This window comes from Carassius gibelio, chromosome B22, assembly GCF_023724105.1.
Source record: "Carassius gibelio isolate Cgi1373 ecotype wild population from Czech Republic chromosome B22, carGib1.2-hapl.c, whole genome shotgun sequence".
Lineage (NCBI taxonomy): Eukaryota > Metazoa > Chordata > Actinopteri > Cypriniformes > Cyprinidae > Carassius > Carassius gibelio.
The window spans coordinates 30,191,846-30,215,417 of NC_068417.1; the positions used below are offsets into that span (position 1 = coordinate 30,191,846).

General features: G+C 39.6%; 1 protein-coding gene across 2 annotated transcripts in view; it reads left to right on the forward strand.

Annotated features, from left to right (window-relative positions):
• Positions 1-432: 432 nt before the first annotated feature.
• The window catches only part of adcy9 (adenylate cyclase 9), a 32,599-nt gene continuing 9,459 nt past the window's right edge, over positions 433-23,572 (forward strand). The window contains exons 1-3 of one of the 2 annotated variants that reach the window (XM_052591181.1): positions 433-3,949; positions 21,290-21,429; positions 21,556-21,663. In XM_052591181.1, the coding sequence (XP_052447141.1) occupies positions 2,218-3,949; positions 21,290-21,429; positions 21,556-21,663 (1,980 nt within the window). In that variant the 5' untranslated portion in view covers positions 433-2,217. The remainder of the gene's footprint in view (positions 3,950-21,289; positions 21,430-21,555; positions 21,664-23,572) is intronic. The other variant, XM_052591182.1, reaches the window with a different exon arrangement.

The following is a 23,572-nucleotide window of genomic DNA, read 5'->3' on the forward strand; positions in this document are numbered from 1 at the left end:
TATCATTTATTTTATATATAAATATTTAATATACAAAAAAATAGTGTGTCTATTTATATACAGTATACAGCATATATATATATATATATATATATATATGTACAAACACACACACACACCTTTATAGGGTTAGTTAATCGATAAATGAAGATTTGACCCCACCTTTCGGAAGGAACAAAATAAAATACAAAAAAAACAAACATTAATAATTTACATAGCCTAAATATTGAGCTTTTAGTACTCAAACTCTCCTGTTTCTTTGCTTTTTAATTCTATAATTCTGTACCGACCTGCTTATATAACAGTTATGAATTACTCCGAGAACAAACAGTGCCATGATTTTACTGAACGTACCTGCTCTCTTGATGACATCACGTGGACTCCCTGCCAAGAGAGCATCAGTCAAATTTGAGAGCGAAGTCGTTCTCATGCGTGCGCGCCGTCGTCGAAGATCCCTGCGTGCGCGCTCCCCAGCGTCTCCCCCGTGTTTGGTTTCAACACTGTAGTCGAGCTGTGCGCCCCACCGTCCACCCACAACCATCTTCTCCGAGAGCGTGCTCAGAACATGGTGGAGCTGCTGGCGAGCGCAGCGCCAGGGTAAGACCGCCAACCAGAACCGGCTCTCACCGCCGAGGAGAACCGAGAGCACGCGACGCGGCACAGCGGCGCCGCGCTCGACTGGCACGAGCCTGCCCATGAGAAGAGCGCACTTGAACGGAGTTTTGGAGGAACGCTAAACGGACGAAGTGCGGATTAAGAGGCGGATAACGCCGGAGCGTTGGCGTGGGATTTTAAGCAAAGGAGAGCGAGAGCCCGATCTTTCTCTGAACTGCCAGTGCGAGCCAACCACTTGAGGCCCGGGGGAGGAAAACAAACACAACTTTCGTCATTTACATTGACATGATCTGAGATTAAGTTACCTCCGCGTGAGTGGTTAAAAGGGAATGCACACAAACAGGGATATACTTTCCCTCAGCACACTTTGACTTGACCGAGTGCCTCGATGTCACCAGTATTTTCTTCTTCTTCTTCTTCTTCTTCAACTCACAAGAAGAAGAAGAAGAGGTCCTAAGTGTTAGTGGTCTTCTGGAGTTGGCAGAGACGCACGCGAGCGGCTGATGTCGTTTGAAGTTGTCTCGACGTCAGCGTGAGGTGTTTAAACGCGCTTTGAGAGCTGGAGGACTCACGGTTGACACCCGCAGCGGGTGTTCAGGAAAGGACGGGGCTCCTCCATGGAAACAGGCCGTCTTCTGACCCTCGACGGGGCAGGCAGGAACGGGTTCTGCCTCGAGTTTTAACGGAAAAACACGGACAGCTTTCACGTCTCACCGTATCCGGCGGTTATTTTCCCCTCGGTTAAGGGAATATTAGGACGACTCTCGCTTCTCCGTGATGTCAGAACCTGATGGAAAACATCTTTAGAGATTGTTGAATCAATTTTCAGTTTTTTTTGACCGTATAAAGGTAACGGTGGCGCATGTTAAACAAAGTGTTTTTCTTTCTCAGAAACTTTTTATTTTATTTTTTTATACAAGTAACGTTAACACTCTTTCAAAACATCAACCGTTACGTTTGGTGTTTGCTGACTTCAAACTGACATTACACCGAAACCGAGTACAAGAGATGAGTGAAATCCGGCATTATCTGGAAATATGAGATATAAACTCATATTACGTTTGCATGTCATTTGGAAAGGGAAAGTAAATTCAAACATTGTCGAGCATTGGAGAGGGTGTTTGAGGGACAGTGTCGACTGGATTAAAAAACTCTTTTAGAAGCGTTTCAGTACACCCCATGTTAACTATGTTATCTTTTAAATGTATTTTTTGTTTTGTTTAATCGCTACATACTTGCTCCTGTCTTGAGTTCAAAAGATGTCCTCTGAAAAGCAGGATCTATCGGATGACAGTGCCTCAGTCTCGTCCACGCTCACAGAGCAAAAGTACACACATGCGCGTTCACGCGCCACTGAGCCATAGAATATAATGGAATCTGAGTGCTGACGTAATCCCAGCACGGATAAGAAGCTGCTCAAGAGTCCAAGACAGTCCGTCCTCATAGTGAACGCACTTGGAAGTTACTTCTGCCTGGACTCTTTTCACAAACACACTGTGCTTTTTGTTACTCGCACCAATCCATGTCAAGTGCCACTTCCTCTGTACTCTGTCAGCAGTAGGTGTAATGTGATAATTAAAAGTCAATAATTGTCGTCCCGCAATGACATTGCCAGAGCAGCACCAGCCACTGCACGAGACCGAGGTGAGGTGCGATAGCGAAGGCGAAGCAGTTACGTTGTCGATAACTGACAGCCGTAATCAACAGGTGGGTCCAGACCAAGAAGGCGAGACGGTCGTCATGGGCTCCTCCAAACCTTGCAAATACAGTATCTCGTCAAGCTGCAGCTCGGGGGACTTGGGCGTTCCCAGGGCTATGATGACTCACCGGAGCAGTCCGAGGAGAGTCCCACCGCTGTTTGAGAGATCTGCCGCGCAGTGCTGGGACCCCAAGTTTAACTCGTCCATCCTGGAGGAGGCGTGCAGGGAACGCTGCTTCCCGCAGATGCAGAGGAGATTCCGCTACATCCTGTTTTACCTGGCAACCGCCGCGCTCCTGTGGGGGATATACTTTGGGATCAATAGCGCCAGATGTGACCCTACAAATTTCTTGGTCCCCACAGTGGGGTTTCTTGTACTGTGCCTCCTCCTCCTCTGGTTTACGTTCTCAAGGCCGTATGCACGTTACTACAACCACACGTCCTTTCTACTTACAGTGATCATGTTTGGGATCACCTTGGCACCTCAAACACAAACTGCTCAGTTTGCCCATTTTGATCTCCAAAAACTAGGCAATGAGTCTCATAATGCTCCATGTATATCACCTGTTGGGACGTTCTCACTTTGTATGGAGGTGCTGCTTTTGCTGTACAGTGTGTTGCACTTGCCCCTGTATGTGTCGGTGCTTCTCGGCCTGCTGTATTCTGTCCTCTATGAGGCTTTAGGTTGGCTACACCTAGCTGAGATGGATAGTAGCTATGTAAGGTCAGATTTGAGCTGGCTTGGCCCGGGTAAAGTCCTGCTTCACCTGTGCGCGCATATCATCGGCATCCACATATTCATCATGTCCGAAGTGCGCTCTCGGAGTACCTTTCTCAAGGTGGGTCAAGCGATCATGCACGGGAAGGACCTGGAGGTGGAGAAGGCGCTGAAGGAGCGGATGATCCACTCCGTGATGCCGCGGCTGGTGGCGGACGAGCTCATGAAGCAAGGAGACGAAGAAAGCGAGAGCTCTGGGAAACGATACAGCGTCGGTGCCTGCTCCGTCAACGGCGCATCAACCGCGAACTCGTCCAGTCCCAAAAGCAACAAGCGTAAGAAGAACTCAATCCCTCGCGGGCAAATAATTTTCAGGCCCTTTAACATGAAGAGCATGGAGCCGGTGAGCATCCTCTTTGCAGACATCGTGGGATTCACCAAAATGAGTGCCAACAAGTCCGCCCCGGCGCTGGTAGGACTGCTGAACGACCTCTTCGGCCGCTTTGACCGTCTGTGCGAGTTGACCCACTGCGAGAAGATCAGCACTCTTGGGGATTGCTACTATTGCGTGGCGGGCTGCCCCGAGCCGCTCCCTGATCACGCGTACTGCTGTGTGGAAATGGGGCTCGGGATGATCCAGGCCATCGAGCAGTTCTGCCAGGAGATGTCCGAGACCGTGGACATGCGTGTCGGCGTGCACACCGGCACCGTGCTCTGCGGTATTCTGGGAATGAAGCGCTTTAAGTTTGACGTGTGGTCCAATGATGTCAACCTGGCCAATCTTATGGAGCAGCTGGGCGTGGCGGGAAAGGTGCACCTGTCGGAGGTCACAGCAAGTTTTCTGGATGACCGCTACGAGAGGGAGGACGGGCGAGTGATGGAACGTGTCGGGCACAGTGTTACTGATCAGCTGAAAGGTAAGACATGAGTAGTTTATCAGATTACATGATTGTTTGAACATGATTGTCTTTTGCTTTAAATGACAGCAGAGCTAGTCGGCATGATGCCACACATTTACGTAAATATCCCAAATATTTCTTTACACTTCCTTTTGCATTCTTCTAAATCTTAAAGCTCTTTATTTTTTCAGGTATAAATTTTATTTTAAGTCCCTTATTTTCAGACTTTTGGACTTCACTGTATATGTCAGTTATTTACTAAATGCTTGCTTTGATATGTTAGTGGTGTTCTGCTGACTCTTGTAACCAAGCTTTGCAGTGATGATGGTGAAGCTGGAGAAAGATGAGCCTTTTTATGGTGCACCCTGAACAAACGTCCTCTCAGAACTCTGTACAAAGGGCTGCAACTCTTCTCTAATTTTATTGCATTCTCATATGATATAGTTAACTTATCTGAAAAAAAAAAAAAAAAAAAACTGGAAAAGTCTGTATAAAGGGCTCCAAAATTACACAGCCAACTGCCAAATACTAAAAAAGCAGCTTTGTTTTGTAGTTTAAACCAGTTTGTTTTGATTAGGACCTGAAGTGTAATTATCATTTTAAATTATAAGCATGAAAATTACCATATTTTATATTCAAATCAAATATTATCATAGATTAAAAAAAAACTATTAAAATTAGAGTTGGTAATAAATATACCATTGATTTTTGACCTTGGCCTAGATCTTTTTTTCTTTCATTGCTACTAAATTGAGATTTATATAAATAATCTGAAAGCTGAATAAATAAGCTTTCTATTGATGAATGGTTTGTTAGGATCGGAACATATTTGGCAGTGATACAACTATTGAAAAAAAATCTGGAATCTGAGGGTGCAAAAAAAAAATTAAGAAAATCACCTTTTAAAGTTGTCCAAATGATTTCTTAGCGATGCATATTACTAAACAAAAGTTAAGTTTTGAGATATTTACAGTAGGAAATTTGCTAAATATCTTCATGGAACATGATCTTTACTTTATATCCTAATGATTTTTTGGCATAAAAGAAAAATCAATAATTTTGACCCATACAATGTTGTTTTGGCTATCTTAACTGTAGCCTCGTGTCATTGAAGGCTCGTTGTTGTCCATCTGTAGCTCTATTGTATTGCTGTTGTAGCTCTTTTATTGTGGCCTCCCTTTGACATTCACGCTTCTGCTTTCTGGCTGTATGAACGGCCGCATCCAGCAGAGCTGTTGATTTAAAGTCTTAGTGACAGACACAAGCAGAGGTCTCTGTTTTCTCTTTCTCCTTCTCTCGGTCCTCTGTCCTTAATCTGAACCCTGATCTTGCTCCCGGACTGAAACTCTCTAGATCTCCTCCCTCTTTATCATCTCGTTATCACTTCGACTAATGACAATGAATCATGACCGTGTCTGTAAACCCCTTGTCTCATCTTTATGTTCTCCAAACCGGTCTTGTATTTGTTTTAGCATGTTCAGATTGGTTCTTCACTGATGATGAAGTCAATTGGTGGTTGCTAATTTTGCACACCTGTTGAAGTCCATTCCAGTTCAGGTGTATCTCAAGCTCAAAGTAGATTGTTCTGTACCGTAAAGTTGTAATGAAGTAAAGCTGGCTCTGGACCGGGCGTTCTCGCAAATGGCCCTTTGCCCCGCTGCCAGTCTTGTCACCCCGAGTGACCGTCTGATTCCAGTGGGTGCGAACAATGACACGCTAGTAGCTCAGATGTGTGAGAGATGCGTCACTGTCTGTCTCACCGCGAGCGTTTCTATTTCCAGCGTTTTCCCTGGACGGTACCTGGCTGTGGTCTGACCCCGCTGCACAGCCTTAAATGTGTGTGTTCGGTTTTCAGACAGACTCAACACAAGCTGTGAAAGTGTTTTTAGTATGTGTTCAATGGTTAGAGGCCTATAGTCTATTATGCTCATCAAGGCTGCATTTATCTGATCAAAAATACAGAAAAATATATCATAATGTGAAATATAATTACAATTAAAAAGAAATAATTTTTTTTATTTGAATATATTTCAAAACGTAATTTATTCCTGTGATGAAAAGCATCATTCCTCCAGTTTTCAGTGTCACGTGATCCTTCATAAATCATTCTAATATGATGATCTGCTGCTTTGAGTAACATATTTTTATAATCCATGTTTAGAACATTATGGTGTTTTCTTCTTTTTTCAGGATTCTTTGCTAAATAGGGAAAATATTTGAAATAGAAATCAGGTGTATCATAATAAATGTCTTCATTTTGACGAATTAAATTTTGGTTGACCTCAAGCTTTTGAATTGTGGTGTATGCTTTTCATATTTGCATGTGCGTAATTCAGTTATAGTCTGTTGTGCCGCTGTGAAGCAAACAGAGCTGGTCAATTATCACTGCAGAACATTGAGTTTAATTACTAGCCAATTACATGGGTGTTTATTTCCTCCTGTCTGTTGCACTTTTTTTAAGTTGTCTGATGTTAGTCAGGGGCCCTGTGGGACACAGATCTGTCCGTGGTCAACACATCCATAAGAAAGACTAAGATGTATTTTAAGGATGCTGGGAGAGTCCGGTTTGAAATTCATGGAGAAAGCACATTCAGGACTCTGCAGTATTCACATTTTCTTCACTTTCGCATTGATTTTAAAGTGCTTTTTATTTGGCCATTAAGTTAAGAACTACAAATCTTTAAACATTTACTGCTGCCCTTGCATGTTTGAAAGCTTTAGGATGGACATTTAACTTTAACTCTGTAAAGTCTGGTGTATGAAATAAGTCGTACAGTTACGTGTTAAAAAACAAAGTAGTGCTCCAAAATAATATATATTTTTTTAATTCTTACCCATCTTTGACAGCCACTCTTCCTTCAAATTTCAAACCCTTTGTTTACCAATTTATTAAAAAGTTTCAACAATATTTTAATAATTGAAAATACAGTAGTTTTGTATGATCACTTATTCTTTTATATATTTTAACAAGTACAGGTCAGAATAAGTATGTTATTTCATTACATGAATATCTCTGTTACCCTGAGTGACAATTGAATGTCATTTCACCCATAAGTTTTTAATCAAGATTTAATTTTTAAAATGTCAAGTTTTCTTGAATGGCCCATATTGCAGTCTGTATATGTTTTTTTTTTTTTTTTTTTTTTTTTTTGTAGTAGAGCTATATGAACCAGCCATACTCCCAGTGTAAGTTGTGTTGGTGGAGGAGATTGAAGTGTGTTCTTGCAGATAAGGAGCCCAACCCTGCTCACACACTTAGACCCACTTGTGCCAGGAGATATAGATGACAAGCTCTTAACATGGGAAAGAAATTCCCTTCCTCCATTTCGTCTTAAAGAGGTGTAAACCATCATGTTTTTGTGTCATGTACATATACTCTCTGTGTATACATTGAGGGCACAGAGTTGAAGCTGCAGTCATTGAATGCTAATGTCATGTTGTCCGTCCTCATTCCTCTCTTTCTGGTGCCTCGCTGTTAATCTGAGCTCATGAGTCTGGTTCAGATGGACAGGTTTGTCCAGTCAGTCGAGAAACTTCAGCCACAAAACACATGTATGCGGGTGCGGATACACACAGCCATCCATTAAGGACATCCATTATGTCTTGGTTGTAATTTATGAGGTGTAAAAGACATTTTTGGCACCAATTTGAAATCAAGTAAACACACAGCTGGCTCGTCTTTCCCAAAATGAGTTTGTTCTTTGTATAGAAGCTGTTTGGAATAGAAAACCAGCTTGCTATATATTGCTGACTGTTTTTGAATATATTTTTAGGCTTTTTTGCCTTTATTTAGACAGGAGGGTAGACAAGAAAACCATGAGAAAGGAGGAGAGAGCGCAACTGGACCGGGAAATTGCTCTTTTCTTTACTAAATGACTTTATTACATTGCATGTTTAATTCAGTGAGTGGCATCCCCATGCGATCTCTGTAAGTTCATGCGATCCTGTAGCAGTAGAGCATGATGCAAGCCACACCAAGGTCATTGGTTCGATTTCCTGATAAAAATGTGTACCTTGAATGCAGTGTAAATCTCTTTGGATGAGTGTCTGCCAAATACATAAATGTAATGTTACATATCAAATCAAATTTTGTTCAAAATCATCCAAATTATGTCTTAGCGCCAGCATTCTTGTAGTATTTTTTAAAAATGTACTGTTATAATATTTATTAATATTTAGAATTTACATTTTCAGTCATATTTTCAGTTTTAAGTTGCAAGCTTACGTTAGTGAACAGGTATGAATGCAACATAGAAAAAAAACAAAAAACATTCTAGTGTTTAATTCATAATGAATCTGTTCCTTTGGCACTTTGTTTCAATGAATCAATAGAAAAAAAAAAAAAAAAAAAAAAAAAAAAATATATATATATTTTTTTTTTTTTAATCGTAAACTGCAGACTCGTTCTATTTTATGACGTACTGACACAAAGTTTAAATGATTTTAAACGGTCGCTTTGGCACGTCCAATGTAGATAGACCTGGCTATTGTTGCGCGGTGCAGTGTGACAGCTGTCAGGTCTGGTGTAGATCCGGTGTAACATTTGAACTTTGTGTCAGTACGTCATAAAGTATGTTTTCTGTAAGGGATTTGTCTCTAGACAGCATCACTGATTAGAACAGATTCTGTTGTAATTTTGTCGTGTTGCACTGCTCGTGTCTGGTGTAGCCGAGGTGTAAGGCTAAAGTTGTGGTCACATTTAGAGTTGCTTGTGGGTGAAATCCAGTTATTTCAGTAAGGATTCACACACCTTCTGGATTTTCATGTGAAGGCGTTGTATTTCTCCGCACAGATTTTGCAACCAGTTCAGTTCAAGTTCGCCACATGGAGCAACAAAAAGCTGCTTGATTTAAAAGCGACTACTGTGTGAGCTGTACTTTACATATCGATACACTATTGACAACAGACAATGCACATTTTTGCTCCCCAAAAAAATCTTTGAGTTACACACACACACACACACGTCTCATGTTCTAAGATTCTCATCTGCCTTGAGCTGAAGCTCTTGACTGTGATTTGGAGTAACAGTCTCATCAGGTGATGTCATGACCTGTTCTTGACTAATCTAAAAAATCTTCTTTTTTTTCTGGAGAATCATGCCCTGGCATGTCCGCAAACTCTTGCTCCGAAACTGACGGCATATTTCAGCTCCAGACATTTTCGTTTTTCTTTCTCTTGCGCTCCGCTTTTAGATCGCCGCAGCACTGTGAGTGTGTGTTGACACAGCTGGTTGGTTTTGTGTGTTTGCCAGGCTTTGGCCTTGCGTTAGTGTGAACAGGTCAGGGAATTACTTAGATAAGACACCTTCCTGTAGCCAGAGGTCAGAGTCATGGTGTGGGTGTGTGTGTGAAAGTGTGTTGTATGGAGCATGCGCTGTGAGAGAGTCATATGCTAAATGATCCTATAAATGATAAATTCAAGTCAGAATGGGGTTTGCTGCAGCACATAGTGCTCTACGCTCACATTTATGCCTATGTTGAAGATCGGAAAGTTATTATAATTTCTTTCAAAAAACAATATAGGATACTTAAATATCTTTTTGTGTGTATGTGTATAAGGGGTGTCCCTGACTAAGGATTTTCGTAGTCGAATCGGAATTTTTGAATCTTGCTGATATTCGACTGATATTCGAATCATATGTTTGGGGGCGGGGCAAAATACATTGAGTCAAGTCAGACATTCGACAGCCATAATTACTGATGTTAAAACACAGGGAAAATGTGTAACAAATGCCTCGCAAATACAAACGAGGTAAATAATGTTTTTGTTTTGATTAAAAACGTCAGCGAAACCCAAACTATTCACAATTTTTACAATAGTGCTCTCATTATAAAGTTAGCCTATATGACAGAAGTTATTAATGTTCTGCATTTCTGTTTTGAGCTGTGCGCTGAAGATGACCACTAGAGTGAGAATTTTATAGAATGTTTTTAATCAATGGGATTAAACTCATAATTTAATGAAGAATAGGCTTCATTATTTAGACAACATTAACATTAATATTAAGACTTTCAGGCTATCTGCAAAAAGAGCCCGAATGCACATGAACATATCTGCGTGGAAAGAGAAACATAAATCTATGGGGGGGTTTGGATTTATTCACGCACTTTTAAATATTAATTTGAAGCTTCTTATTTTCAGATGAAGCTGCATATTAACTTATTGGGAGAAAACCGCAAGTTATATGTGAAATCAGACATTTGAGCGCTCGCATATAGTCAGAATGGCATAATCAATAGCAGTCCGCGAATATTGGACTGTGAGATTGGTAGTCGAATCAGGTTCCTCAAATCGAAGCATCTAATTGTCGACTATTCGGGGTCACCCCTAATATATATATATATTAGTGCTGTCAAAATTAGCGCGTTAACGCATTCGATTCATTTGAAATATTTAACGCGTAAAAAAAAAAATAACGCAATTAACGCGGTTGCAGTTTTTTTTATTTCCAGTTGTGGCCTATGTGTGTTCAACGTGCAAAGAAATATGGATAAGACCAAGGAAGGACTTTTAGACGGAAAGTTTCAGTATAAAACTCTGCCGGATTACTCTTCAGTCTGCCACAAGAAACATTACTCTTCATTTAGTCTGCCACAAGAAACAGCAACATTAAAATCATGAACTCAAATGTCATTGTTAAAAAAAAAAAAAAACAATGACTGTTGTAACAGTGCGTAAATCAGACCTTTCTGTAACGCTAACGTTAATAAGCTTAAATGAAAATAACGAAATAATTGTGTAGCGTAGTATTTTTTGTACACAGTGCCGCGAACTGTCAATCACTCCTGTACGCGTGCATCACTGTCCTCCTCAGCTGCAGCAACTTGCGCTCTCTCTCTTCATCAAGCTTTAAAACAAAAAGGGGACAAAAAGATCATATTGTCTTTGTGCATAGGCTATAGATTAATTAGATAAATGAATATCTAAATTTGTGCCTTGCCGTCTACGGTATTTTTTTTAGAACTTAGAAAAAAGATGCTGCAGCCAATGAGCAGCCAGCGGGGGCTGCAGGACGACTCAACCTCCGCAGACAGTTTTTTATGTTTATCAGACAATAAATACTCAAGATTTTGCTTTAGTATAACTCACAACGAGTTTCACACACCTTCTCCGGCCACGTTGAGTTGTTGACACTTAACAGTGGGAAAAGTGACACATGCGCTATTCACTTGTATAACTTAAGGGTGAATGGGTAATGTAGTTTCTGCTCTGGGTGGGATGAATTAGGAAGCTTGCATTGTGAAGGGCGCTCTGAAAATCGGCAGTGCAGGTAAAAGATTAAAACCTCTATTAAAACAGATGTCCAAATGAGCGTACCGGTACGCTACAAGCACGTTCTGGGCGCACGGAGAGGTGGCGGTACGCTCAAGAGCTATATTTGGAAGTGGCGGTACTGGGTGCATACCGGCCCACTTAAAGCACTGGCAATGACTATACTTTGGAATTTTTTTGCAGTCCACTTAGAATTCAACATGGAAATTATTTTTGTTTTTTATTGGCATTGATTGTTTTGAAATTCAAATGGTACTTACATGCCTGTGTTTTTATTTCTGTAATAAATATTACTTTCAAGCCAACAGTTAATTTGGAGGATATTGATGGTTTATTGCAGGTATGTTGTTTACATGAGAAAATCTGTGTTACAAGTTAAACAAAAATTCCAATAAACAATCATATTTTGAATTTAAATAGTTTCTTTGTCTTGAGTTTATATTAATTATTTACATTTTACATTTACATATCCAAAAAGTTTCAGTCTTTTAATTGCGATTAATCGCGATTAATTTAAAAAAATTGTGCGATTAATTAGTTAATTTTTTTTTAATCGATTGACAGCACTAATATATATACATGTGTGTATATATTACTGATGTTAATACACAGGGAAAATGTGTAACGAGCACCTCGCAGATACTTGATAGTTAACACTAAACGTCAGCGAAACCCTAACAATTCACTGCGCTGAAGATGACCAGTAGAGTGACGCATTTGATAGCAAGTTTTTAATCAGTGGGATTAAACCCATCATTTCATATTGAATACGCTTAGTTATTTATACAACATAATGTTAATATTAGGACTCATAGGCTATCTGCAAAAAGGGCCTGAATGCACATGAACGTTGTCTGTGCGGCTCTGAATGAACTCCTTTTGTGGACGCGTTCTTCATGTAACAACGTGCAGAAACACAGCAGCTAAACTTTAAAAATTCACAGTGTTTTATTATAATGGTGTTTTCATTATAATGGTATGTGTATGACAGTCCCCAGTTCATAGCATTGTTGTTTGTCCTGCTCGTGCATAATTACCATAGTACTACAAGCGCTTGACTTAACCAGATGCATCTTACATAAGTTATATAATATATCCACGATATATATAAACCGGCTGAAATGTTTTAAAATCACCTGTACTCTACCTGTTCGAAAAAACCCATTCTCTGTCTGTGTCAGTTTGAGTCTTGGTAAAGTTTTAAATCCCTGCCACCAAGATTCTTCTCTGTCGTTCAATGTGAAACATAAATCTATAGGGGTGGTTGGATTTGTTCACGCACTTTAAAATAGTTTTTTGAAGCTTCTTTCTTTTTAGATTCCCATTTACAGCTTTATCATAATAGGCTGTATAATAACTTATTTTGAGACAACTGGTAGTTCTTTGTGAAATCAGACATTTTGAGCTCCCCCATATAGTCAAAATGGCATAATAATAATGCCCTGTGAATATTCGACTGTGAGATCGCTAGTCGAATCAGACTCCTTGAATCAAAGCATTGAATCGTCGACTATTCGGGGTCACCCCTTTATTTATATATATATATATTTGTATATATATATATATATATATTTGTATATATATATATATATATATATATATATATTAAAATGTATATATAAATAGCATTTAAATAGCTAGCTCAGCATGTCTGTGTGTGCTATCTCAATTTAAATTTTTGTAATGTATGCATTACACATTTGCTGCTATAGGACGTTGACTCTGACTGCAGATCACTAATCTCTCCACACACAAACACTGTGACCTTCAGTGCGAGGTGCATGACATGCGTTACACGTTTGCACGTCGACACACCTGCCCACATACGCAGGGCTCCAGCATCAGATCTGGTATAGCTGATTCCCAGCGGTGACACATAAAGCTGTTTGTGTGAGCGTGTTTTTAAAAGCAAGAGCCCGAGCATGTACCGTGGGATCACACGCATATACATGTGCTTGCATACCTGGTCAGGGCAAAGCCAGCACATGGGATAGGGATGGTTAACTGCAATGCATTGTGTGAAGGTGACACAGCTTTCCCACAGATGAGCTTTTGTAGTGCAAATTGGAGAGAAGAATTAGGCTACATGCTGAAATCTGCAACCTGGTGGACTACTTTATATTTTAATTTTGTTTTATTGGCTTACACTAAAAAAACAAAACAAAAAAACTGGCAGCTGTGGTTAAATATGGTAGCAACATTTTAGATATCAGGAATTTAACTTAAATTTACATCAACCGTAATTTCTTTAACTGAATATAAACAGCCTTTTAAAGTACTGAAATGTTTTGTACCTTTGAAAAACACTGATAACCACCGAAAGCAGGTGGTGATGAGAAAGTCACATGATGAATATAGAAGTTCATGGTGTCATTCACACAATCATTGTAACACACAAAACTTGAAAAAGCAATAAACAATGATTTAACAACATAAGATGTAACATACAACCCTAATGTACACAACTGGTAAGAATAAACCGTTATTTCAACTAAAACGCACAAATTGTGAAACATAATGCAGAGAGTTAGGGGAATGTCAATTTAAGGTTATTAAATGTAAATTACATTCTCTTTCACTTCCAAAAACTGTGATTACTATAAAATGACAAGTAATGTCCAATACAGTTTTTTTCATTATTTATAGTAGAGGAACTTACCGTTAACTAATGAATCTTACCAATTTATTTAGATGTGTTTTTTATTTGGTGGTATGGTGTCGGATAGTTATTATAATTAGCTTTAAATAAAAACAGAAGACATTTATGAGTCCTCATTTGATCAGTGATTTTTGAATAGAAATTGTTTATTTTTATATACTGCAAAATTAATCTACATTTAAAATGTTAAACAGCTAAGAGTACTGAGATTTAGTCACTTTGGATAAAAGCATCTGCCAAATGCATTAATGTAAAGGTCCCTAAATATTTAATCAGTGAACATGGGGTGAGAGATATGCACAAGTTTGTGAAACATAGGTGTTGCACTTCTGTAGTTTCAACTCTCACTTTCAGAGTGGCTTCCTGGGGTGTTTATCAGATATAATGTGTGTGTGTGTGAGCGAGAAATGAGACTGCAAGGCAGAATGCCCAATTATGCTATTGGATGATAATGTACTCTTGGGAAAGGATACAGTTTAATGTATCAGTGATTCAGCAAACTGTTGTGCCGTTGTGTGCTTTTCCAAGGGAGAGATATGAAAAGAAATAGTCTCATCGATTTTGGTCACTGTTCTTCTGAGGGACATTGCTGTAACTCTGTGTGTGTCAGTGTGACGCAGCTCGCTCCCCCTGTGCGTCATGCTGTGTGCTTGACACCAAGGAGAATGAGTGAGATGGAAAAGAGAAAGGGACCCCCTTTGCACTCCCTGGCCTCATTTCAGTGTCGTAACCAAACATTCAACCACAACCGCTTCTGTACCTATAAACCGAAAACAGCAACGACATCAAAGTATGTCTAGTATGCTAAACTTTAAATTCATCAACTGAACTTCTTTGGATGTCTTTGTCCTGCCACTTGCTTTTAAAGAGGTCATGAACTAAGAAATCTAAATTCACTTGAGTAGATTATTTCTGATAACAAGCAAAATATGTTTATTGAAAAGCCAGATTCAATCTCTGCCAGCAGGAGGCACTTTTGGAGCAGCAGAGATTGATTGAGATGGAGGCAGTCGGTTTTGATCTTGTTGCGGGTCGCCTGTTTAGCCCCTTCCCACCGATTCATCCAATGAGAGAGGCAAACACAGGTCTACGCAGAAACCAAACGATAAACTTGGTTTGAAGAACTCAGTCTTTTTGTTCATTTAATTTTATCACCGATTTGTTTACAAACGAGGCACAATTCAATGCAGGATTTTTAGAAAGATTGAAACTAAAAGACCATGCTTCACCGACTATATTAGATCTGACAGTAACGTCACAACACACAAGTGTTAGTGTTTTGATTACGTGTTCCTTTCTGTTGTTACAGATCATTTGATAACGTACGGGAGCATTTATGCATTTTTACCCAAATCACAGCAGTGTCTATCTATGAAGGATGTAGGCTGTCAAACACCACTATTAGTCAGTCATTTTAGTGGGTGCACAGCACGCCTATTCAAAGAGAGCGTTCAGCTGAGGGGGTCAAAGACAGGACAGAAAAATAACATATTGCTTCTAAATTGTTTATGGAAAAATCTTGATAAGATTATAAGTGGACCTCATTCAATACATGCTTGACTCTCCTAGATTTAGTAAATTAATTTGCACAGCACAATTATTATTGTGGCCTGTACTTTAATATTTCATAGCTTATCTTGTTTTGTTTTTGTTTAAATGTCATTGCATTGGCAATACAAAACAAATTTGTCATTCCAATAAAGTTTTAAATTGAATTGAGCGAGAGAGCGAGTAAGCGAGTGGGGAGGGTGGGATTTGAGCAGTATTCTTGTGCTCATCACTGTGTCCTAATATGGTGTCATCAGAAACCTCACTGGACCTCTTCTACTCTTCTCATAATTCCCCGCCCATCTCTGAGAAAGTGAGAGAAATGGAAACAGAATTATCAGCAGAACAGCAAGGACACAGTTCACAGAAGACACACATGCGGAAAGAGAGCCAGAGACAGGAAGTCAGAAAGAAGAAAGAACGGGGCTAATGGATGAGTGGAAAAGGCTGAGGCACATTCATAAAGAGAAAACCAAAGATGAGCAAACAGGAAACAGCGTGAAAACATCTGGCCCAGAGCCGACGAGCATCTTTTCCATTCAGCTCAGAACGTGACTTTATCAGGCTTTGTGAGACGAAACCCAACCAATTCCACGCCAAAACAAAGTCATTTAATGCTTAACACACTGACCTAGTCCATTCGATTTTACTACTTTATCAACTCTTCATCTTTTGTTCCTCTCTGCTCTCCCTTCCCTCTGTTTTTGTCTGCACTACGGAGGTTGGCAGAACGAGTGGAAACATTGTGGTTAGCCAGGAGAGGAAGAGAGAGAGTGGGAGTAAGTTACTACCGTCTTTCAGAGGAAGAGACACATTGAGAGTAAGGGACAGGTCGTCATTGCATTGCACTGGTTAGCTTGTTCAATTTCCACTGGGTCTTTACGTCAGCCAAAATATGTTTTGGGATAAACCCAGGCACTAGATGCGTAAATTTGCCTCTCTTGGAGTTCAGTAGGGGCATGTGTTGCTTGGGTCAGTAGGGCCACAGTTGCTTGGGTCAAAGGTCATGTGACAGGAAGTGAATGTAGGGCAAGCTTGCTGCAGTCGTTTAACAGTACAGACCTCACTATTAAGATGCTCAGAAGAACTGTAGTAAAATTGTATGACCTTCAGAAGGGTGCTTCTTAGGGCAAACTGTTTCTCATATTTAAGCGTTAGGGATTGGAACAAACCCCTAATCCTTAAGTATTAAACTTTCGGGCAGGCGGGTTGCCAGAAATTCCTGTATGTGCTGAAGTAAGAACTGAAGCCGTATCTAGGGACTAATATATTACAAAGACTAGACTAATTGGATGAAATGGAGAATTAGATTACTTTGACCTAGTAAGTTCATTTTCCGGAGGGTCCCTGTTCTTCCTCCTTTCACTTCTGCAGTGAATGGAGTAATACGAAGGGATTGACTCTGGAGACTTCGGATGCTCATGAGGAATGTCACAGTCAGTCCATGTAAAGAGGCAGTCTCTCAATCTCTTGTACCCGACCTGCCATGGGCATCCTGCCCTGACAAGACCAGACTTATCTTTGGTCTTCCGTGGAAAAGAACACTAAAAACTAGGAGAGTGTGACAGTGAAACAGTGATTGATAGCAGCTTAGAGTAAAGATAAGTGCACTTGCAGTAAAAAATTAAGCTGATATATTAAGATCTTGTCAGAGTTAAAATATTTTATATTCTACACTTTAGTAGTACTTTTCGTTTGAAATTCCCCTTAGATTGTTAGTTAGTCAATTATGAAGACATAATTTAGATTCCCATGTCTACTTTTTTTTTTTATCTCTCATTAGGTAAGTCAGTAAAAGCATTTGACTCAAACCATAAGGTTATAAGTGGAGGTTTCAAAACTGAAAATTGACTCGTCACATTAAACAGATCTCCAGGTCTCCAGGAGCAGCAGGAGGCTGGAAAATTATTTCATTTGTATCTTTGTTCTGTTATACTTGTCTATGCTTGTTGTTTATTTTATATGCTGATTTACTCACCTACAAAATCACTGATATTTTTTTTTTTATCTCCCAAATAGAGCAATTAAAGTCATCTTGTCATTATTTTCATATCGCAATATATATTGCAGAAAAACAAAATATTGCAATCTGAGTTTTTTTTTTTCAATATCTTGCATCTCTACTTGACACCTGGTGGTTGAGCAGGTTTAACCTTGTGATATCCGATTGGCCTAATCCATAAGAAACACCTCGTATACCCACCTTAACCTATCTATGACAGATGTGACTAGGGTTGGTTATCGTTTGGGTTTTTTTCCGATACCGATGCCAAATCGATACTTTTGAAAACATCAACTATCCCATTAATATTTAAAGTCTTGAATACTTCTTCGCCAGTTGTTGTTGGTTGTGTGCTGCATAACACAACTGCTGAGGAACAAATGCTTTCATTAATCTTTTAAATTTATGCTTGGTACACTCACACTTGCTGTGTAAGTGGTCTTATTATATACTTACTTCACTTATGATGCTGCTTCACAATGTTTCCAACTGAACTCACAGTAAACCCAAAATGGTTTCTATTGTCAATGGCAAATCAATAGATACAGCTAGAGAGGAAATGGCATCAGAGCAAAGCACCTGCCTTTAGTTCCGCTTACTTTTCCCTTTGAGTTCATGTACAAAAAAAAAAAAATAGGTTGCTAGGTTCTCACCCTCCCACAGCCCTTCAAAACTAAATCTTGATTTCTGTATGAAATGACTTCTATTATGATGAAAGTTCATTGTGTTTTTACAAGACGGATAAACTGTAGACGCACCCCCTGGAATGTTTGCACTAGTGCTGCAACGGCGCGTCACACTGTTTACATCTCGCGTAATGGCATACTGGGAATGGAGAAAGTTGCTTTCTATCACAAAAACAGAGACCACTGTTATCAAAAGAATGGGAATACTTCAAACAGAGGCCAAATAAAAGGCCATTTGTTCCCTTTGAAAAACCGATATGGTGTACCATGGCAGCACAACTGCGATGCACGAGCACCTCAGAGGAAAACATCCTGGCACTCTCCGGTGTTACGGTTTAACTGGTTACCGTGTGATCTGGTAACCAACTTCAGGTCTCTGCTGCAGATGTGATGGAACGACCGCAGCAGATTCGGCGATTCTAAAAGTACAAACTGATGTGATATTAAGTGTCTAATAAACGCAGACTTGCTGATTGCATGATTCTGATATTCTTGAAAGATTACAAGTTATTGGTATCAGAGCAGCTGACGTAAGGATAAAATAAAAAATAAAGTCTTTGTTGGCACGGGTTTTGAATGCGCGTTAGGGGCGTTCACATATCGCGCCTAAAAATGCGTGGAAAACCCTACTCGCACCACTTTCTCCTTCTTTCCAAAGCTCTCGGGCAGTTGCGCCCCTGGGATGTCTGCCGTTGCTAAGCAACCATGACGTGCTCTCTCCATGAAGACACTGAAATTTCACCAAAGAATAAATGGATTTGCAGCTCTAAAAATCTCTTGCAGTAGCCTTGCTACTAAATTTATTTCAACATGGCAATCCATATACAGCTATGATCAGCAGTTCCTTCATCTTAGCTGAGCTTTCAATGTTGTTACGGGAAAGGATGAAGCTGATTGGTTGGTTCTTGTCACATGACCTGCGGTGCGCTTGTGGCATTCTGAAAAGTTGAGATGTTTTTAAATCGATGCGGTGCAGACGTGCCTGTTTTTGCGTGCGCGTCACGACCGCGTCGCTTCCATTGAGCGTGCATACCGCTCACCTACATTGGAAATAACGAACTTGAGCGCGCAAAAGACACGATATGTGAACGGCCCCTTAAAAGACAGCGCGCCGCGAGACAACAGTCACAAACCACTTAGCTCCAGATATCTGGAAACCATGCTAAACCATAGCAGAACCCTGACTACATTTTATGGTTTGTGATGTAAGAACATTTCATGACATCTCAGACAACTGTAAATTTGTGGCTACTGTGGTTTAATTATAAACGCTATCGTAAACTCATTTGCCTCCTTTATTTTTGTATACTGTAAAAACTTCAACGCATTGGTTGAAAATGAATAAAGGTTGAAATATTATATTAGAAGTTGTACTTATATATTTTTTGTAAAGTTATCCAAAGGATTCATTAGCTAATAAAAATAAACAACATTTAGATTATTTATTGTAATAAAAATAATCTTTAGAGTAATCGACTTATCGAAAAAATTAACGTTAGATTAGTCCACAGAAAAAAATAATCGTTAGTTGCAGCTCTAGTTTTCACGAATCTGTTTCTTTGTGTTTTTCCAATGCTAATGCGTTTGAATGGGAATTCTAGTCCAGGGATCCTGACGGTTGAATCCCAGGCTGGGATTCCCAGCTATGATGAATTACTTTACAGCAGTTTCCTGGAAGACGGCAGTGCCTCTGGGGTTGCGTGTACTGCAGGAATATCCCCTGATCCCAGCTTGCTTTCAGTTCCCATGTTTGAGAGGTCAAAGGACTATTTATGACTTCCTTGAGTCTGGATCTCTTGGGAGGAGCAGGTCCACATGGCCATCCAGCTCAGACAGGTTCTGACCCAGAAGCTCATTAACTCTGTGGCTCAGGTCTTTAATAATCGGTGTCTCTAGGCACAAAGAGGCTAACAGGGACTTGACGTTCATGAATGGCTCATTGATGTGGCCTCCGCGGCCCCATTGTGTTTGGATTTGTGTGTACGGATCTGTATGTCCTTTGGCTCCGAGCTTGTTCGGAAGTGGCCCCGTGTTTGTGGCTCATTGTGGCTGGCTGAATATTAGTTTGCATACTCGCGCTCTGCACTGAAGTATGTGCTGTTGATGGGAAAGTACATCATTTCGGCACATTTTGAAGTTGCATCTTAATACCAGACTCATTTGTTCGTGAACTGTATCTGCACATCAAAAATAATTGCATTAAGATTACATTGGCTTTCTTCCAAGTTAACAATTTTTTGTTTGTTTTTTCCTAATAATAGTTGCGGTCATTATGGAAATAATACTAGCGTTAATAACAATATATATATATATATATATCTCACTTTATATTTATTGTTAATAAAATTATTACTAGTGATACTAACATGTTTATGAGGGTTTGTTAGGCTGCTCTCTCACAACAGTTACGACCGAGAGTGTGGCTCTGTTTATTCTCAGACATGTCTTTCATGTCTCACAGAAGCCGTTGAGAAAGTGTTCCCGCAGGCTATATAATGTAGTCTAATATGCACAAGCATTTCCCCGCAGCAGTAGTGTTATCGCTGACACTTGTGTGTGTTTGAGGAGATGATATATGAGCGTAACACGGTTCGCTCGTGAGCCGTATGTTTGAACAGGCTGATACTGGCCTGCTGTAATCGCTCTATGTTTGTTTTCTACTCCATTGGTACAACAGAGCCTCTCCACCGGACACTCGAAAGTGTGTGTGTGTGTGTGTGTGTGTTGGCACAACAGAAGCGCTCATCCCCTTGCTTAGTGTTGTTTAATGTAAACATCAGTGCTGAAACAAACCTGCTCGGGTGCTTTCAAGCGCTTGTTGTGTATCTGTGTCGTATCAAGAGCTGGATCAGACCTTGTTTGCCCTCACAGGGAAAGTAGATTTGCGGAAACAAGATTATCCAATTACAGTTCATTTTACACTTGCAAACCATTAATCGTGTAGCTTTAAGCTGTAGCTTTGTGCGGAAGTTGCAATGCACTACTTGCATATTTAATCAGCTGTAAGTCTCAGATCATCAGAATTAACTACACCGAGCCGTTGTTCACCGACAAGCTGTGCAAAACATACGCAAAATATGATCGTGGTTTTGCACAGCTTGTCAGTGAACAAGGGCTTTCTAACGACTGCTGGGAAATATGTAGATGGAAAAAGACATTTTAGACTTTGTATGCATGTCTTTTGTTTGCAGGTTTAAAGACGTATCTGATCTCGGGACGGAAGATGGGCTTTCAGTGTGGCTGTTCCCAGCTCAGTTTGAGTCCGTCCTCATACACACACACGCCTGATCTCACACACTGCGCCGTCGCTGAACCGCTCTCACACGGCAAGGTACGGCCCTCCGCACACACACACACACACACACACACACACAAATGCTGGGTTTGTTACACAAGTTATACATTAAAAATGATTTACTCACCGTTTTCAGTGCATTTCTCATCTTTCTCTCCGCAGCCTGCGTGCACATCCTGTATCATCTCCGTAGATGTCATTGACCGTCCGGTAGCAGATGAAGCAGCTAGAAACGGCTGCCAGGATGAACACAGAGCCAACAGCAACAAGGTACAAAACTAACGATGATGACTATAAAAGCCTCAGTAATTGTGCACACACCTTAACACAAGAACCCAGTGTACTCCATTTGAGCAGATACTGAAATGCTGTCAGTAGTGGCTGTTTGTTTAAATATGTTATGAAATGTTGGTGTAATTAGTGGGAGTACAACACTTCAGCTAAAGTTTTATACCATATATCTTTAGTCCTTAGTAAACGTAAGGAGTTTGCAGACTTGATGTGATTTTGCCGAAAACGCTGCTATTTGCCGTAATAAATACTGTTCAATTAAAGTTCGATTGATTAGTCAACTTACTGGACACATGGTTCTTTTTGGTGAATTACAAACAGTCTACAGCACAACCAATGCAGTCCAGTTCGTGAACAAGTGAATCTTTTGACCCATTTTTTTATTTTAGTGAATGAAAAACAAATGACGTGGGAAGTGTAGTCCAATTTTTATTTTTTATTTTTTATTACTGTTGAGTCAGTTCTAAATTAGAACTGAATCCTGAACGAATTGGTCTTTTAAACGGGTTCTTTTTTGTGAATCATCTTTAGAATCTTTTCTTTTAAGTGACTCAAAAACGTACAGTGTGACTCTGAACCGAATCCTGGACAAATTGGTTTTGATCAGTTTCTTTTTATTGAATCGAAAACAGACAGTGTAGTCTGATTCCTGAACAAATTAACCTTATGAACATTTATGTTTGACACATCAAAAACATACAGTTCAGCAACTTTAGTCTGATTCCTGAACAAATTCATCTTTTGAATCAGTTCTTTTTAGTGAATCAAAAACACACAGTCTGGACAGTGTAGTCAGATTTGCAAACAAATGACTCTTTTGAGCAAGTTCTTTTTAGTAATCTGCATTAGAACTGATTCCTCAATGAATGAGTCTTTTAAAATGGCTCTTTTTAGTGAATCGAACATACAATGCTGTCAGTTATGTTTGATAAATAAAAGAGCCTACAGCATGACAAGGGTAGTTCAATTCCTAAACGAATTATTCTTTTAAATAGGGGTGTAACGATGTTTACATTGATCAAATGTCTGACGATACACTGTATCAATGCCACATTTAAAATATCAATATCTGTAGTATAAATAGGCATCTTTGTTTTGCCATGTAATGTCTGTCTATACATTACTGCCAAGGTGTGAATTCTCGTTCAAACTCGAGTATCAGGACTCGATATAAGATCGGCCCGAAGGCAAAAGATGAGCATGAAAGATGCTCAGGATAGTTAATGAAACTGTCTGGTGCTGAGTGAAATGTTTTCTGTGCACAGACAAACATCTGAAGCACACGCATATAGCACGCATGTAGTAAATTGAGCTCTCTATCCTTGTAAACACATTCGGTTAGATATGTGTCTTAACGTAAACTGTGGAGAAAGAAAACACATGTATCAGTATATTGGATCTGCGCTTTTGTTCTTAAAGTGAAAGCAAACTAATAATAAACCTAATGCTGTCAAGTAGTGCTCACTGCTCCTGACTAAATGTCCTTTGTAACATCAATAATTATTATTCTACATTTCATTTAAATGAAGACTATGCAGTTTTTTATATTTGATTACTACATTTCTGTACCTGTAAATTTATTTTAAACTGAAAAAACTGAAAAGCACTGTTTATTGAGTTTGTCTTTGTTCTACTGTATTTATTTTCCGCAACTGCTTGTAACTTTGTTATCTGTAGAAATTATTTTTAACACTGAGCCCATAGCAGCCAAAAAAAAAAAAAAAATCTAATATCAATTTTTCCGCGTTCATGTATTTTTTCTTATAACTGGAATATCTAGTTTTAGTGGTTTCCCAATGAGGATTGACACTAAAAAATGTTATTTTATTTTTTTATGAATGCCACAATTGTGATACAGGATGTTAAAATTCCACATAAATGTTCGTGT